The sequence below is a fragment of the Polypterus senegalus genome, chromosome 6 (genome assembly GCF_016835505.1).
Source record: "Polypterus senegalus isolate Bchr_013 chromosome 6, ASM1683550v1, whole genome shotgun sequence".
In the NCBI taxonomy this organism is placed as follows: Eukaryota; Metazoa; Chordata; class Cladistia; order Polypteriformes; family Polypteridae; genus Polypterus; species Polypterus senegalus.
In genome coordinates this window covers 105659080-105679229 of record NC_053159.1, presented here as the reverse complement: position 1 = coordinate 105679229, position 20150 = coordinate 105659080, and the positions used below count along the sequence as shown (strand labels likewise).

At 38.1% G+C, this 20150-nt stretch overlaps 1 protein-coding gene across 11 annotated transcripts in view; it reads right to left on the bottom strand.

Annotated features, from left to right (window-relative positions):
- LOC120531362 (unconventional myosin-XVIIIa-like) overlaps positions 1-20150 on the bottom strand; it is a 295511-nt gene that overhangs the window by 186579 nt on the left and 88782 nt on the right. For 7 of the 11 annotated variants that reach the window (XM_039756690.1, XM_039756691.1, XM_039756695.1 and 4 more), the window contains exons 3-4: positions 7152-7202; positions 618-1463 (exon numbers count right to left, since the gene is read on the bottom strand). The exons of the other annotated variants lie outside the window; for them this stretch is intronic. In XM_039756690.1, the coding sequence (XP_039612624.1) occupies positions 618-1463; positions 7152-7202 (897 nt within the window). The remainder of the gene's footprint in view (positions 1-617; positions 1464-7151; positions 7203-20150) is intronic. 11 annotated transcript variants of the gene reach the window in all.

Here is a 20150-nt window from a genome sequence, read left to right as displayed (position 1 = left end):
ATCAACCCTACAATCCTATGCTGGATGATAAATTGTTCAGAAATATGGAAGCCAAAATGAACAGAATTGAAGTTAGTGAATATCAGGACAACACCATGACACTAAAAAAAAAGAATAAAATTACAGGGTTGTGGAAGTCCACAGCCCATCTGTCAGCACAGGGTGACAATGACAATTCAATTTCTAATTAAGAAGTTAAATTAATATGTATGACAACAAACTTTAAAACATGCATGTGACGTGTGAATGGCACTGTGCAATATTGTCAAATGAATTCTGATTATAATATTTATATAATAGAAATCTGCAACTGGAATCCCAATATGAACATTTCAATATAAATGTTTTAACTTAAAACACTACAAGAGAGGCAGAACAAAACAAAGATGATGGCATACTGTAGGTGTAATAATGCAAGTTAGTTGTGCGGTGGGAATCAAACAGACTACAATTGAACATGCACTGCAGTAAACAACAACCAAAGAAACAGGGAAAAAAAATAAATAAAATTCAATGTGTAGTGTATAAAAATCTTTGAAGATTGCTGGGATATCACCATGCTGGACCTTGCAAAGTTAGTAAGTCATACATGCAACTACTTTCACAAAAGCATGTACCTTTAGCTTCAAATCAGTTTCTGGAGGCAATGGCATTGGTTCTGACAGAGACATATCCTCTGTCTCAGCTGGATCCATGCTTGAAGGCTCATCTTGCTCTGCAGCAGGGGACAATTCAGGTTTTTCATCAAGTACTATTTGTTGTTCATGGTCCTGTGGCTCTGGAGAGGCAAGTCCCAGCTCCTCTTTCTTCTCAGATCTCCTGAATCGTGTTCGGTGTTCTTTTGTTCTTCCCCGAGCCATCAAACTAGAAAGGCCAGTTGCAAGATCATCTTTTAATGGTTCCTTCTTAATTGTGTCATGCTTGAAAATGAAGGAGGATGGTCGGCCTTGTCTGGGTTTTGGCTTAGGTAGTTCTTGTGCCACTTTCACTTCACTTAAGGGACTACTGTCTGATCTCTGGATAGAGTCTTGCCCCTTAACACAATTATTTAAGGCAGATGTTGGCTCCTCTACAGGAATCACTTTGCGGACCACATTGCGGACCACCTTGACCACCTTTTTTCTGGTTGAGCTTTGGTCCTCGGACATGTCCTGTTTGCTGCTGAATGCTTTCTCAGAGCCATTTACTGGGGTGTTAGCTTTCTCAAGTGACAATTTGCTTTCACCATTCAAAAAAGTCGCTTCTGCCCTCTGCACTGATTTAGAACATATATCAGATGGATCAGAATTATTGAAGGAAGACAAATCCTCAGAATTCGTAAAGGAGCCCTGAAACCTTGAGGGCTCAGGACTTTTCAGATTCTCCCTCTGCAGTTCTGGACTTTTAACACGGAATGGTATTTTAGGTGGCTCAGGGCTTTTAAGTGCAGAAGAGCGGTCAGTCATACCATTTTTACTGTCAGACTGGAATGATTGTTAATTCAAGAAAGAAAGTAAAAAAAGAAAATGTGAACATTGTCAAAATAAATCACTCAAAGTCACAAATCAAAAGGTCACAAATGTTAATCTATCTTTGAATTTTACTAATTAGTTTGATCAGATATAACACAAACACTCAAGAATCCAAAACACGTCTTCCACTGCCAAAGTAAATTTTGCTCTCGTCTATTGTATATTTTGACCAAGGCATAATGATGTTCAGTAAGCACATAAAAAACTATTCAAGCAACTTTATCCTCCTTAGCATTAGGCCCAAGCGTTCCTCAGGCTGTGGAAACCATGCTAATAGCAACTGTACTCGGGCTGTAAAAGTGCTGTCAGTGATGCCATTCTTTGGAGAAATATGCCAAAGAGTAGGTTTTCACTAAATTTGAAATATCTGCACTTTACCAACAATGAAGACTTTGATGAGAATAACTATCCAGCACCCAATCTGGCAAAAATAGGGGAGATATACAAGGCAACTGTAGTTTAATTTCTGAGCGTTTACCTTCTGGAACACAGTGTCAGTACTGATGAAAGTCTCACGGCTTATACTTCACGCGACACGACGCATGCTGCAGCGGACGCTCCTGCTATGCAAGCATGGTACTGTTTATGCTTGCGCACGTACTTTGCATAAATCTGGATGAATCCACCAGGTGGCAGTACAAGTTATTATCATGGTGAGAACAGGATCAGCTTCGCTGTGTTGTGAATTGCCTGGAACACTCATTAAATTCCGATGACACCTTACCGCAATATCTCTGAAAAGGATGTTTAATTAAATTCATCAATCCAGAAATGTGTCAATTCCAGCAAGCATTGGGCACGAGGCAGAAACAATCCCTGGATGAGGCATCAGCTCAACACAAGGTGAATACAAGCACTCACATACACTAGCGTCATTTTAGTGTCACCAAATCTGCATATCTTTGGAAGGAAACGGAGCACACTGAGGAAACCCAGCAGGAAAACATGTAAACTCCAGGCAGGGAATATCAGCGACATGACTCCCTGCAACACAGCAGTGCTAACGCTCCACCACCGTGTCACCCCCTTGTGTGTAATTATTAACAGTGTTCATTATTTAAACAAAATAAACGATTTATCTGTAAAATTATGGAAGAAAATGATCCACTGTGGCAACCCCTAACGGGAGCAGCCAAAAGAAGAGGAAAAATAGCGATTTATCTGTAAAATGTAACATACATACTTTGATGCATTTCATCATGAAAGTGATATCAAGTATAAATCTAAGGATTCTAAATGTGCAGAGAGTTGGAATAGCATACATTTAATGTGTTCAGTGTGGCGATCTATTTCTGTTTGCCGCTGCTGTCAGGTAAGGAGGAAGCCCCAGAAAAAAAAGACGGCACAAAAGATGGTATGTGAGACTTTTAAAATGTATCGTGTCATTATGATCGGGAATATGCAACGCTTGAATATAAAAGCACCATAAATGCATCCGTATATCGGCATTTTGCTTCACCACATCGAACCATTTATCAAACATCAAAGAGCGCCTATCGAAACTACTAGGATCTGCATAGAGGCTTTCTGTCACAAGGACTCTGATGTGACGTTCCAACTTTATCACACTGCGCCCTCCGACTTTTTGCTGGTACTGCAACTCACGCAATCGTCACGTTAATTTCTGAGGACCTGCTCAGAGGACACGTCAAATGAACGCTGGGAACACGTGGTAGCCATATCTTTGGAAAGAAACCGGAGCACACTGTGGGTGGGCACATACACGTCCTGAGCATGTAGTATAAATAAGCCCTAAGAGGATACAGTACAATGCAAAAAAAGCAACATTTGACATAAAGCTTTACGAGCTTTGTGACTCTAAAACAAGATACATTTGGAATTTGGTTCTGTACACAGGGAAAGGGACAATGTTTGATTCGAAATACAATCAGTACACCATTGCTACGTCATCGGTGCCGACTATGATAGATGCTCTGCTGGATCAAGGTTACTGTGTAACCATGGACAATTTTATATTTTGCCAGAGCTATTTGACATCTTGCGGCAAAGAAAGACTGATGCATATGGAACAGTGTGTCCTAAATGTCATGGCATACCTGAAGACTTTGGCAGAGCTAAATTACAGCAAGGTGCTAGTAGCTTGGCAAAAGGGTAAAGTGCTTGCAGTAAAATGTAAAGACAAGAAAGGTATTTGTCTTCTTAGCACTGTACATAATGCAGCTACAGTCACTGTACTGGCAAAAGGCAACAAGCTGGTTATATAACCCTTACTCGGGCTGCGGAAACCATAAATATAAGCCTTGTCTTGTCTACAATAGACGGATGAGTGGCTTAGATCATGTGGATCAGGAATTGAGTCCTGATTATTTCTGATCCTCTCTGGTATAAGAATTAAGTTTTTAAAAATTACAGTTATCTATCCTAACCATACTGACACCATTTATACCCATTTCATCCCAAAAAGCTGATTTAAAACATAGTAGCAGCTAATACTCTCTCCTTTTTAGTGACATCCTTGTTGTAACTTTGTTTTCATCATCTGTATTCATTATTTCAAATTTTACATTCTACTGTGCTAATGTGAATTTCTGACATTACCTATGTTTCAGAAAGCCACATGCACAAGTTCATACAGGGAAATGAATAGGGCATTAAGTGTGTTTTTGTAATTTCAGAGAGTGCTTCACTTTGTGGCAAGCTTTCTCCTTCCTTGCATTCAAATGACATAATCAAAAATAACACTTTATTAATTCCTTATGAAAGTTACACCTCTAAATGCCATGCTGCTGCCTCCTGCTCCTACTATGAAAAACTAATGCATAAGCACCACTGCTTCACAGCAACAGCTCAAACCCATTCTTGACCTAACACATTTGCATATACTTTAGGTAACATACCTTAACTTGGAATCACTTCTATATTATGTCATCCCATATCTTCAATAACATATCATACAGGTATCTTGAAATGCTTGTTCATTATTTTCTCCAAGGTAAATTGAAAATTGTAATGTTTTTCTGTCAGATTAGCCAAATAGTTCACTTACTACTGCATCTAGACTAAAACTAGAACCAAGTACTTTAACCATTTAGATCCGGTTTTTAACTTGACCCATCTAAAAACAAAAATCTCCCTGGCAAATTCACTTACACAATTAAAAATAGCTGACTATAATTGAAAATGTATCTTCTAAATGACGTAATTGGCTTCAAAATAGGGAAGAAGCAGATTAAAAAAAACTTAAATGAAATGTTATGAGTGGTTTAGCAACTCCAACTTCTAGAATTACCTATAATCAAACACTGTGCAATCTCAAGATATAGATCTGCTTATAATTTTAAGGATGAATAAAACTAGTGAAGGAAACAAAACGTTTAATTGCTACATACATCCATCAATTAATAACAGAGAATGCCCATTGTTTTTAGCACTTAGATCACAGCTCAAAACTAATTATTTCAGCATAGCATACTCTTATTAGAGCTGCTGATAAGGCAGCTCATATAATATTGCCATCTTAAAATGCATTTTAATTAACTGGAGTATTTTTTTTGATTAGCTGCTACTAAGTCTTTCCAATTTCCCTTTGCTGTTTAGTGTCTATAATGGCACTTGGTCTTCCTTAAATGGAAATATCATCAGCAACAATTTTCAAATGTCTTTTTGGAATTTGGACTTTAAAAAGCACCCTGTATATAGGCATGCATACAAATATTTTTTTGTAAAAGCATGCATAATGTTTATCTGTACAAATTATTTACCTGTACTATTATTTGTAATCATTGCATAGCATACTGGGTTGGTTTTTGTTAACAACCATAATGAGAGATATTAGTTTAAATAATTTGCCAGATATTACATTACATTTCCAATACAATCTAAGAATGTAAAAGCTTACATTTTATAATGTAAAGGACTATCAATTTTAGGTATTAAACACATACATTCTTTAAATTACCATATATAATTACGTTTAAATTCTCCCATGGACTTGATTTTACCGTATAATTTCCACTATTTCATAATGTCGGTCGTATAACTTGTGGAAAACTCACGCTATTGGTAAAACAGATTATGATATGCTAACGCCCACCTTAGAGAGTAACCACAGAGCACACTGCCTTTTTTTCCCCCCAATGTATTGTGCCTATGTGACCAAGCGGTAATATACAAACTATTCCGAAGTGACGTTTGCACTGTTTTGTGTTTTTATTGTAAGAGCATCCCTTATCTACGATGGAGCGTTCGATCAGAAGAAAATATAAGATGGTTTAAATTAAAAGTCATTGAAGTGGCGAAAGAAATTGGTAACTGAGTTGCTGCAACAAAATTGGATGTGTCTGAGAAACTGGTGCGAGATTGGGGGAATCAAGATATATTTAAAAAAAAAAATAAATAAGTGTCGCATTTTTGAACAGGCTTATAAGTCGGGGTCTGATTTTATGATCGATTTTTCGGGTTTCAAGACATGACTTATACGCAAGTATATACAGTAGGTTATGCATTATATTATTTCCAGTTTAAATTTCACATGGGCTGCTAACATTGTGTAATTATAGTTGAAACAATTATAGGAATAGCATAAAATTATGAAAAACACAGCAACATAAAACTAAATTATACTGTATAGATTTAATGCATACTTGGTGTTTAATATTGAGAAATGAGAGCAATTGTCTTTGGAAAGTAATTAAATGGAAGGTTTAGCAAAGGTTCTCAAGACTTTGAAACAAGTCTATTCAAGAACCTAGAAGCCCTAAAGCATTCAAACAACAAGTTCAATGATCAGTTACGGTACTTGAACATCTGTTTAACAATATTGCACTGTATACTATCCCACCATCTACTGTGTGAAACAGATTAAAAAAAATGTACTACTCATACAGAACTTGTATCAAGGGAGGAAGTCTGCAGTGTAATTATAGGCAGTACACTGATATTAGTGTGGGCACACAATTTACCACAGTCACCCATAATTATTTTTTATTGTTCTTGCCATGAAGCTGTATACTGTATGTCCATAATAATAATGGAAGCATGTAGACATTATTTGAAGTAAATATTACACGGCAAAAGCAGTATGTTATGGCATTAGGTAAGAAAATAACATGATTGTAATTTTCTGTAACAGATCAGAATTCTTTTTTTTTGGCATTATGGCTAAGCTGGTTGGAAAGTATGTTTGAAGATAGCAAAATAACAGATACAAATCATGAAACTTTATATTCCTATCAGTTTTACTAGCCTCAAAAAATGGCAGCATGGAATGCATATTACTGCCTCACCATTTCAGGACACTAGACACAAATCCCTTTTCCAGTTATTAACTGTGTGACATTTACATGCTTTAACAAATAGCATTACTCAGAGGAAGATTGAGCTGCAAACCTTGCACTTTCTTTCAACAGTGTTCCTAATACAGTCACTCAAAAATCTTTTTTTTAATGAAAAATAAAATGGACTTTACTGCACCGTATTAGTTATCAATCATAATAGTGATAAATAATAAGCAAATACTTTATTTGCATTAATTTTCTTCTCACACTAACATACACACACTTTTTAATGTAGATTTAAATTTTTTTTTATTGCATATGTAGTACAAATACAATTTGCAACTTAAAATCTTTTTTCCACCCAGTGTGGTTTAGCCACCAGCATCTAAATGATAACACTTACACTTTCCTGCTCTTTCTTATTCTTCGCACCTGGTTTGTCTTCCTCTTTAACCTGGAGGTTCAATGTAATGCAAAAGAAAAGTTGTGACCGGAAAGTACAATATAAGCATCTTAATCGGTAGCGACAGTAATCATGTTCAGCTTGATTCCTGTTTATTGACACTTTAGATACAGAGAATGAAAAATGGTTTTATATATGACTTTAACCTACAATCAATGATAAAACACATTTTTACTAAGATGAAATGCTGTAGACTCATGACCCTACCACTGTAGACTTATTCAAGGACATCCTGAAGAACTTTACTACATCTTTGCAGGAACTTATTATTCTACTATGTAGTACCAAACTTCTCTCGCTCTCTCTAATTATATATATATATATATATATATATATATATATATATATATAAAATACATATATATATAAATAAATATACATATATATACTGTATACATATATATATATAAATATATATATATATACATATATATATGCATACATATATATATTATACACACACACAAATATACACAGTCATGCTCGTACGTTTACATATTCTGGCAGAATTCGTGAAATATTGCCCATCATTTGGAAAATATAAGTCATCAAGCATTAATTAGGGAGTTAGTTGAGACAATACTTTAATTGACTGGGAATCCCTACAGATTTTTTTTTTTTTTCTCCAGCCTCTGGAGTTTTTTTTTTGTTTTTTCTGTCCACCCTGGACATCGGACCTTACTTATTCTATGTTAATTAATGTTGACTTATTTTTATTTTTTATTGTGTCTTTTATTTTTCTATTCTTCATTTTGTAAAGCACTTTGAGCTACATTTTTTTGTATGAAAATGTGCTATATAAATAAATGATGTTGTCGTTTACCACTTCATTGTGTGTGTCCTTTTTAAATCATAAAGATAACTGAAATCACCCAAATGGACCTGATCAACCGCTTACATAACCTTGAATTTTGGGGCTGATAAAATACACACGTTGACAGACACAGGTTCATATTAAAGGTAATTAAGGGAGGTGTCCACACTTCTCTCTCTCTATAATATAATATATAATTATAATTAATATAATACTAATAAAAGTCAAAAGCCCTCACTGACTGACTCACTCACTAATTCCCCAACTTCCCATGTAGGTAGAAGGCTGAAATTTGGTAGGCTCATTCCTTACAGCTTACTTACAAAAGTTGAGCAGGTTTCATTTCGAAATTCTACGCATAACGGTCATAACTGGAACCTTCTTACGTACATATATACGGCCATAGCCTGCAGCTCGGTCGCCATGTGAGGCGGAGTTGCGTCCCCCATCATCGCGCCTCCCACGTAATTGAGTGCCTGCCCATATAAGGCCGTCCGTCAGCAGCAATCCAATAGACACGCTGCCGCTAAATATTCACAGGTGAAGGACTGTGCTTATGCATACGAAGATGAGATGGTCAGGGATAGACTAGTGTTTGGGACAAACTCAGCGAAAGTGCGAGATAAACTTTTAAGTACCGGGTTTTAGCTAACATTAAATAAAGCCATGGACATCGCAAGATCGCACGAGATAGCACAAGCATAGCTGAGAACCTTCGATGAACTGACTGTTAACGCAGTACGCAGAGAACAAGCAAGAGCTCCAAAGAGCACTGAACAAAAACGCATTACACAATTGAGAAGGCAGCAAAAGAATATGAAGCGAGTGACGCATACAAGTAAATTCATAAGTGCAGCTACTGCGGAAACAAAGCACGGTGTAAATCTTAAGTTTAAATTAAGTTCACAGACACGCTGCCGCTGGCGTTAGTCATGCCTACAACAAATACGATATTCGCGAGATACAAGTTTAATGAGAAGACGCAGGGTATAAACGAGACTTTTGATCACTTTGTAACGAAGTTAAAATTGCTGTAACAGAGTTAAAATTGCTGGTGAAGGACTGTGCTTATTCAAACGAAGATGAGATGGTCAGGGATAGAATAGTGTTTGGCACAAACTCAGCAAAAGTGCGAGAGAAACTTTTAAGTGCCTGGTCTGAGCTAACATTAAATAATTGCTGGTAAAGGACTGTGCTTATGCAAACGAATAGGAAAGCAAGGTGTAAAGCTTAACTTTAAATTAAGTTCATAGACACGCTGCCGCTGGCGTTTGTCATGCCTAAGACGAATACGATATTTGCGAGATACAAGTTTAATGAGAGGGCGCAGGGTATAAACGAGACTTTTGATCACTTTGTAACGGAGTAAAAATTGCTGGTAAAGGACTGTACTTATGCAAACGAAGATGAGATGGTCAGGGATAGTGTTTGGCACAAACTCACCAAAAGTGCGAGAGAAACTTTTTTACGTTCATAGACACGCTGCCGCTAAATATTTGCAGGCAAATCCACAACTTAATACCAGGAATGCCTGTTGAACATCTTAGATTCACGAGTACCGATTTGGGTAGTGATCAATTCGATGAATGAAACCTGTTATCCTTACAACGGTTGACAACGAAGATGAGATGGTCAGGGATAGACTAGACAAACACGGAATGTAACTTGAACACAAAACATCCTCCAAATACGAACCTGATCGAAACAAATAATGATAATCAAATCCTTGATGACAGCAACACTCATAACAATTACAAAACAATTACATTGACAATCATGTTACGTTCTTTTTAAAATGGTCCCTTTTCTTTTTCATCACTTCTTTAACACACTACTTCTCCGCTGAGAAGCGCGGGTATTTTGCTAGTAAATATATATATATATATATATATATATATATATATACACACACATACACACAGTGGAACCTCGATTTACGAGTAACTTGGTTTACAAGTGTTTTGCAAGACGAGCAAAAATTTTTCATAAATTTTGACTTGATAAATGAGCGATGTCTTGCAATACAAGTAGTATGGATACACTTTGTCTGCTGAGCGTCGTGTAAACACAACTGAGCTGATGGTTCTTCTCTCTCTCTCCTTATCTCGCCCAGCGCCTCTCTCTCTCTCTCCTTATCTCGCTCGCTTGCCCAGCGCGTCTCTCTCTCTCTCCTTATCTCGCTCGCTTGCTCGCTCGCCCAGCGTCTCTCTCTCTCTCTCTCCTTATCTCGCTCGCCCAGCGTCTCTCTCTCTCTCTGGCAATCGTCTCCTATTCTCCGTCTGAGTCTGTGTGCCTCACTCATATAGTCAACATCTGTTTACTACAGCATTGTGACTGTTGTGTGCGCTGTGAAGTGCGAGTCCCCATCTTGCTACCCAAAACACGAAACGGAGTCTCAGTACTTTAACACCAGCTTTATTCAGCTTGAAACAGCAACAGCGATGTTATTTATTGTACCGGGATCTTTATAATGTTCCTTGTATGACCCATTGACAACAGGCGCTTATAGCATGTCTGCAATCTTTTTGGATGCGCTTATACGGCGAACTACTACATCGCTGGGAGATTGCGATTGCTTTGGGACGCTCTTCCTCGTGTTGTCTTGTTGGGTGGAATCCCACATGAGTTTAGAAACTCACACCAGCCATGATTCTTTTTAACGGTAAAGTGCAAGTTAATTTGTATTATGTATTTTACTTTATATTTTGTATTAATCATTTTTATATGAATAGTTTTGGGTTGTGGAACGAATCATCTGAGTTTCCATTATTTCTTATGGGGAAATTCGCTTTGATATACGAGTGCTTTGGATTGCGAGCACGTTTCCGGAACAAATTATGCCCACAAACCGAGGTTCCACTGTAATATATATATATATATATTGTTTGCGGTACCGATTTATTTGCGCGATTCTGAGAGAGACGCAGCTGGCCAAGGGGACAGGGGCTTCTCACTCCTCACTCAACTGCCAGCCTCAGGGTGTACCTTATATCTGCTTAGCTAGCGAACAAGAGAAATACAGTGGAATCTCGGTTCACGAACGTCCCGGTTCATGTACAACTCGGTTCATGACCAAAAAGATCGCCAAACTTTTGCCTCGGGTTACAACCACACACTCGGTATACGAACAAGCCAGGTTCCCTTGCCTGCCTGCAAGCTGAGCTGAAAGAGAGAGAGAGAAAGAGCGAGCGAGCACGTGCCTGCTAGGGAGTGAGAGGAGGAGATTGCTTCACATGTTTGCTGAACAAGCCAGTTTCCCTTGCGTCCTCAGTTGAGAGAGAGAGAGAGAGAGAGAGCAAGAGCAAGCGAGCACGTGCCTGCTGGGAAGGGGGAGGAGGAGATTGCTGCACGTGTTTGCCTGCCTATCTGTAGGCTGTAGTGCAAGCGAAACCATCCCCTCCCCAAAGGCAGCCAGAGAGAAAGAGAGCTGCCATGCTTTTTCATTTAAGCAAAGCCGCTCCTTGTTCATTGTTTTCAATAAGAATTTGCACTCTCTTTGTGCTCTACAGTATTTCGTGTGCTTTTGCAGATAACTGTGGCTTCTATGCAAGTGGAGAATGGTCAGAAGAAAGTTATGAAGAAAATTGAAATCGAAGTAAAGAAAGAAATTACAAAAGGTGGAATAACTGTTTACCAGTTTACTCATTTAACAATCGGAGAACCCTCGTGCTTTCAAGCAGCATAATGTAAACAAAGCCAGACTGCCAGTAATGTGGAGGGTCACAAGAATGTTCTTTTTGGAATGGCTGCATGAGGCTTTCACTCCCACCAGCTAAACAGCTAAAAGCACCAGAAACCCAAGAAATCACAAGAGAGAAAACACCTGAAGGAAAACACTTCATGCCAGAACTCGTTTCATGCAAGGTTAGTTTTCTTGGTGGTTTTTGTATTACGGATTTTTCAAAAGTAATTTTTTTAGTTCATAATGCGATTTGTTGCAATGTTATTTTCTCTTTTTCAAATGTTCACTTTTTCCTTGTGCTTAAAACTCATGAAAGGTTTACAGATGGAGTTTTCATAGCGATTAGGTGCGATGTTACATTTCTCTTTTCAAATGTTCGCTTTTTTCCTTGTGCTTAAAACTCATTAAAAATTGTTTACATGGAGGACTTCATCGTGTGATTTGTTGCAATGTTACTTTTTTGGTTGCTTGCGAGTTGGTTTTAAATGAAGTTGGATTTGTGCAATGTTTTTTCTGCTGTGCTTAAAACTCATTTTAAAAACATTGTTTACAGCGATCAGGCTTTAGGTTTAATAGCGTGATCTCCTGCAATCTTACTTTTTGTTTGCTTGTGAGTTGGTTTTTGCAAACGCTTGGATTTTTTCTGCTGTGCTTAAAAGTCATTTTAAAAAAATGCTGCGCGAGCACGTGCTACAGAGAGATTAGAGAGCCGGGCAGCTGACAGGGAAGGGATTGGGGGGACAGATAATAATAAATAATAATAATAATACATTTTATTTATATAGCGCCTTTCCCATGCTCAAGGCACTTACAGAACATAAGAAAGAACGGCAGGGTATACAGTATATAGCATAGTACAAAGCAAATAAATAAATAAGAAGATTAAGACAGTAAATTCAGAGAAAGCCTAACAGACAACAGAATTGATGGTCTCACACACACACACACACACAGGTTACATGAGCATCTTGACAGAGAGGTAAACTGAGAGAAGGGAATGAAGTCAAATAGAGCTAAAAGCCTTCCTGAACAGATGAGTTTTAAGTTGTTTTTTAAAAGAATTCATGGAGTCAGCTGACCTGATTAATTTCGTAGGTCATTCCAGAGTCTGGGCGCTATACAGCTGAAGGCCCTGTCACCCATGGAGTGAAGATTAGTGTGGGGCACAACAAGATTGCCAGAATCAGAGGACCTTAGTGGGCGGCAGGCACATAGTGATGGAGAAGGTCACTGATGTAGTTTGGTGAGGTTATTTAAGGCTTTGTAGGTTATTAGTAGGATTTTATATTCGATTCTGTAAGACACAGGGAGCCAGTGAAGACGGAGCAGGATGGGTGTGATGTGCTCGCTGCTGCTGGTTCGAGTAAGGACTCTTGCAGCTGAGTTTTGAATAAGCTGGAGCTGTGATATAAGATTAGAAGGGGCACCTGCCAGCAGCGAGTTACAATAATCTATGCGGATGTGATAAAAGCATGGACAAGTTTCTCAGCATTAGAAAAGGAAGGAAGGAGCAACACGGATATGTTACGGAGGTGAAAGTAAGAAAGTTTCTTAATGTGATTTATGTGGTGGAGTAAGAAAGGGAGGAATCAAAAATGACACCAAGATTCTTTGCAGTAGAGGCAGGTCTGATGAGATCACCACCAAGATGGACTGGGAAGGAGCTCATTTTATTAAGTTGCATTTTAGTCCCAATTTGCAGGAGTTCAGTTTTGTTGCAGTTTAATTTTAAAGAGTTCTGCTCCATCCAGGTTTTAATTTCACTAAGGCAGGTTGTGAGCTGAGAAAGCTCTGATGAAGTTCCACTTTTAACATTGAAGTAGAGTTGAGTATCATCTGCATAAAATGATAGCCCAGTCCATAGCTACGAATAATATGGCCAAGGGAAGCATATAAATACAGAAGAGAAGAGGGCCAGGACAGAGCCCTGAGGAACTCCTTGTGTGACTGGGCCGAGCTGGATCTGCTGTTGCCAAGACTAACAAACTCTTGCCTATCAGTCAGATAGGACTTGAACCACTGGAGGGCAGTGCCAGAGATACCCAGCATGTTCTCCATTCTGACAGTAGAATGTCATGTCTGACAGTGTCAAATGCTGCACTGAGGTCTAACAGAATTAATATGCTGGTTTGTCCAGAGTCTGCTGCCATAAGCAATCATTGGTTACCCGTAGCAGAGCAGTTTCACAGCTGTGCTGCACCCTGAAACCAGACTGAAAGGGTTCCATCAAATTATTAGAGTTAAGTAATTGGTGAGCTGGGAAGCTACAACACGCTCAAGAGCTTTTGACAGGAAAGGTAAGTGGGAAATAGGCGGAAATTGTTAAGATTGTCAGCATCAAGACCAGACTTTTTAACATTGGGGTTACAGAAGCGATTTTAAAAGTGAGCGCACAGAGCCAGTGTCAAGGGATGAGTTTATTATTGTTGTAACAGTCGGGATTATGGCATGAAGGCAGGATTTAAGTAGTGTGCTGGGGATGGGGTCCAGTATACAAGTAGTTGGCCTCATCTTACAAAGCAGGTCATTAACAAAGCAGATGTGACTGGTGAGAACTTAGAGAAGGAGCTGGATGGAGTGGGAAAACAGGGAGAGATATAAACAGATGATGTATTTATGTTAGTTGAATTATTGAGATCTTTAATTTTGTTACGGAAAAGTGGAGGAAATCCTCACAGACTTCAGTAGAAGAGGTAGTTGGGCCAGATGCAGGTTCGAGTAGTTTATTAACTACAGAAAACAAAACCCTTGGGTTATCGTGGCCACTTTCTATTATTCTGCCATAGTGGGTGTTCTTAGCAGCAGTTAGTGCTTCTCTGTAAGCTCTTTGGTGGTCAGAGAAAGCCTGGATGTGCACAGTGAGGCCAGTCTTACGTGACATTCTCTCAAGGCGTCGCCAGCTGCTTTCATAGATCGCAATTCTGAGTTATACCAAGGAGCTGAACGTTTAAAAAACCTCCTTATGTTTTAAAGGAGCTGTTTTATCTAATGCTGAATGAAGGGCTGAGTTATAGTGGTCAACAAGACTATCTAGTGTTGACGGAATAGGTGCAGACAGTAAAAGATCAGAAATGGATCCAGAAAGGATAGAGGGACAGATATTTTAAGGTTTCTGTAAGAAATTTGTCGTTTACAGGTAAGAGGAGGTAAAGGCAGTGAGACAGTAAAAATACTGCTTTATGGTCAGAGAGTCCCAAATCAGTGCTGTAAATATTGGCAACAGATAGTCCAGAAGTGCAGATCAGATCCAATATATGACCACCAGAGTGGGTGGGAAAATCAACATGTTGTGTCAAGTCAAAACAGTCCAGTAAGGATAGGAATTCATTTCTCAGTTTAGATGTAGTAATGTCAATATGGATGTTGAAATCACCAAGAAGGATAATTCTCTGAGAGTAAGAGCTTAGGTGGGTTAAAAGTTCAATCAGATCAGATAAGAAGGATGCATTGTATTTTGGGGGACGATAAAGAACAATGAGTGAGACAGGACCTGTTTCCGTTATTAGTTTAAGAGCCAGGCACTCAAAAGACAGTGGACAGTCAATTGGGATTCGTTTGATATTTAAGTCTGCTCTGATAATTACGCTAGCCCCCTCCTTGTCTAGAGCTGCGAGGTTCTGTATGGAAAGTGAAACCAGGTGGAGTCGCCTCCGTGAGAGACGTCAATTCGTTTGGTTTTGCCAAGTCTCCGTTAAACACAGTATATCAAGTTTGGTGTCAGTGATGAGTTCTGACAGCACCAATGCTTTGCCATTAAGAGATCTTGAGTTAAACAGAGCAATGTTAGTCAATGAGGCATCTTTTGCACAGAGCTGTGATCAGGGTTTATTTCCACAGAATGTAAATTTGGCACACTGACACTTGTATTTCCAGGCCATGAGAAGGAATGCTTATTCCTGAGCAAATGCTGCCGGTTGTCTTTTCATTCGCACCCGGCGGTGGCGCGACCTGACCCGCGATGTATATATTTCGGCGCTGTAAAATACCGGCGTCTTTTAGGATGTTCCAATCAGACCATTTGCTCTGGACAAACTGTTTAATAAGAAGGAGTTTGTCATGAGAGTATTTTAGCATGATACTTGGCAATACTTATCTGAAAAGCAGTGGAGAAGCAGCACAGCATAGCGGAACCATTTGGATTAGATGAGATGAACGGCGATAGCAAAGCAGCAGAAAGCATAGCAGGAGGAGGTAGCAGGATTTGCAGGTTCCAATACACAGCCACAAACAGTAACGCTTGGTAATTTCATGCGTGATCGCCCGGAGCCATAAGCCAGGTTAATATGAGCATCAGATCAGATCCCAGTCGTACAGTACTGTAAAATGAATCGGGAGCAGATCAGCATAGCGAATATAATCACGGAGAAAGATTATCCCGAGGTCATAGATCGCCAGGTACAAAGAAATGTTCGTAGGTCTCGTCCCGCGATCCACAGACTCAGCTGTTCCCAGTCAAAGTAGAGTCCATAAAATCTGTAAATATTAAGCCAAATCCATGCAATTCAGGTCGGCTGTATCCACGAACTATACGTACAGTAAAAGAAATAAAACAAGCGTGAGAAAGTGTAGAATAAAGGCGAATTTTGCGAAAAGTGTTGTTAACAGGGAGGAGCGGCAGCAACTTGCGTGCGCCAGCGTCCCCTCACCAGGTGTGTGTGTGTGTTTGTGCGCTCGCGCTACACAGAGAGAGAGCTCGTGAGCCAGCCTGCTCCTGTAGCTGAGGTAGGGAGGGGCTTTGGTGGTGTGTGTGCTACAGAGAGAGAGCGCGTGAGCGAGCCAGCTCCTGTAGCTGATCAGGGAGCCTGGGTGTTTTGTATCAGTGTTATTCAATGTTTTTACATTAGTTTACTATTACACTGTGGATTCTATGGTGTAATTAACTATATTTGTACTTAATCTTTACATATTTTTACATATTTACATACAGTTTGTACGGTCTGGAACGGATTAATTGTATTTACATACAATCCTATGGGGGAAACTGCTTCGGTTCACGACCAAAGTTCTGGAACGAATTATGGTCGTGAACCGAGGTTCCACTGTATGGATTTAGATCGTGTTTTATTGTAGAATTTGCTTGAAAATCTGGTTGATTTTGCAACTTCTCTAATCGTGCTAAGAACCACAGTTTGCTAGCAGAAGCAATATATTCTTGCTAATCCGAGACAGAGGCTGCGGGTCGAGGGGAGAGGGAAGCGTGACATCAGGAATAGGTAGTCGGTCTACTTCTGCGTTTTGGAGTGTACTTTGCATCCACTTAGCTAGTGATACATTTTTATTTATCGATTTTTAATGTTTGTCCTGTTTCACTACTACAAGGGTGGAGCTGTAGGGGGTGGCTAGTTGGTTATAATTAGTGTCTGTGTATAAATAGTCAATTTAAACTCATGCTGAGTTGCACTGACTTTGCTGGATACCAAGCCATGGGGAAAGCAAAAGGAACCTGCGAGAAATGTTTTATGATTTGTATAATTCAGTAAAAGGATATAAAAAGATATCAGGAGATATGAAATGCCTGTTAAAACTATGATAAAAAAAAAAAGTGTAAAGTTAGGGGTTCTAATGTTAACATGCCACAGTCAGGTACCCCAACTGAGATTTCAGCTACAATTGCCAGGTTCATTTGTCACGCCATTGAGAATAACCCACAAGCCACTTCAGCAAAGATACACGTTTCTATGCAAACAACTGGTGTTCCTGTTTCAAGATGTACGAAGATGTACTTAAACAAAATGGGCTGCACAGTCGAAATCAAAGAAAAAAAGCCTTTACTGTGGCGAACAGCCCACTTATAATATGTCAAATAGATTCTAGACAAGCCTCAAAACTTCTGGAACAAAGTCGTTTGGAATGATGAGACCAAAATTAAACTTTATGCTCATAACCATAAACACTGTGTTTGGAGTGGATGCAACAAAGCTCATGACGAAAAGTACACCATCCCTACTATGAAGCATAGAGGTGGATCTCTGATGTTCTAGTGGTGTGTGAGCTACTGCAGAACAGGGAACTTAGTGAAAATTGATGACAAGATTAATGTTGTATGTTACAGGACACATGGGACACACTTGGATCTTCAGACATGGGAAATTCCATGTCAAATCATCACACTTTGGACCTCATTATCACAGATTTTAACGAAACTTGGCATGCCAATTTGAGTAAATTGAAAATGCAATTGAAATTGCAGGCTGTCGTGGATCAATATTAAGGGAGACTTAAGGTAATTAAGTTTGAACTTTTTTGGGGGATTATGATTGACTGGCTAGATCTCCTTAAATATAAGTTGCACAGAATTGGTTCTCATATAGTTTTAAAGGTCTTTTCCAGCTCTATATTTTGCATAAATATTGTACTATCCCCAAAATGAAAAATTACCATTTTATGAGAGATTATAGTATTAATAACTGAATAGCAAAAAACATTTTAAAACTGGTCAATTATTTTATTTAAGCTGGCTTATAATATCATAACCATCTCCAAAAAATTTGGTTTTTAGTTTTTCAGGACAACATGCAAACCAATTCTGTGCAACAGGGACTATCTCATTATTTTCCTTATTACTATGTTTTGCTTAATAGTTGTGCTCATCTGTAATGCCTTACGAGTTTAACTTGGATTCCATTAAAAGTAAATTAAATGTCTTTTGCCTGATCAGTCATTTTTCTTTAAAGTATGGTACACATCATATAAACTCTGCCAGGGTATGTAAAGTTATGAGCACAACAGTTCTTTTCACTGCTGTGGAACACACCCCATATAATATACTAGAACCTTGACATGCTCACTGTCTTATGAATAATAAACTATTACAATTACCATGCACCTATACTATTAAGAAATGCAACATAACTATTATATTCTGTAACAAAATTTCATTAAAAAAAAAAACTTCATGTTGCCTACTAAACAGTTTTCAATGTTTGCCACATATAAACCACTTGCTTAGCTTTGCTTCAGTAACCATTTTGCATTTGGCTTATCTAATTATTCCATTTAAGATATTGGTGGTAACCAAAAGATCTGTCACTCTCATTCAATACCGTATGTCCAGTCAAATGTTGCAGAGCTAACCTTAAAATATTGTACAAAAAAAAAATGACAAATTTTTTTTTGAGCATAAATGGAGCTGTAAATACTTAACACAAAAATGACGATTCCTAAATAAAGCTCATTTTATTAGTTAAAGGTTATACGACAGAACCTTTGAATATGCAATGTAAACAAATTAAAAAATTTCACTGTTGTGTTCTTACTTTGAGAAGTACTGTGAATATAAGAAATCCACAATCATAAGTCTGTTGTAGTATACACAGATGCACAGATTCCTATATGTGTGTAATCTCAAGGCATGAATGAATACACTAGAAAATACTTGGCTTCAAAGGTAAGTAAATTCAGTAGTTTTAAATACTTTTGTATGTCATGATTGTGAAAAATAACATAATATCAACATTAATTCAAAATACCAAATGCATTTTTAAATAAGCTTTACAGTTCATTGTATGGATGAAATTAATTAACAACATATTTCTTAGTGGGACTAACAAACAAAAAAGACTCTTATGTATACGTTATGCAAGATGCTATGTAAAATAAGAATTGATAAGGCAAATTTTAAGCGTAACACATTAATTGTTTTCAAATTGTTGCGTGACTAACAATTCACAATGTTTTAATAGCTTACAAAAATGTTTTGTAACGCTTTTATTATAGAAATTGTTTATAGCTCTTCAGCATAAATGAACAGAACTAGCAGCAGTACAGAGCGGCTGACTCACTGTATTAAATTTGCCTGATAATGCATGACCAACTCTGCCATATTAAGCGAGCTTCCTAAAGATGACATGCAGTTCTCAGATTCATCAAGAAGACATTCATTTTTTAACCGTTTTAGACAGTTGATTTAACTGCAATTATACAGTAGTCAGGGGCATTTATATCCCTTCATAAGAGTCTTGTTAACAAGTGATGTAGTTAGCACTGTGTATGATGAAAGTTTTGTGTAGTAATACTTGTAACACAAAATAAGTTGACTGCAGTGAGTTCACTACTGTACTATACAGGTATGTAAAGAGCAGACAATTAATTAAAATAACCACATATACATTATTAGTATAGGAATACCAAGCACATTTATAGATTGAATGCTGACTCAGGGTGTACTAATACAGACTGTGGAGTCTGGCTGAGGTTTATTTTTCCAATATTTTTATACAGTCAAAGTAAAAAATATGTGAACCCCTAGGAATTATATATATTTATGTCTAATTCCCATATAAAACATGGTTGTATCTTCATGTCAGTCACAAACACAATCTCCTATAACTAAAGATACACAGATTTTCAGTGAAAACTTTCTGTGAAGGTTGGAAAAAGTAAGTGAACCCTAAGCTAATGACTTTTTAAAAAGCTCATTGCAGTCAGAATTTAGCATACCTGG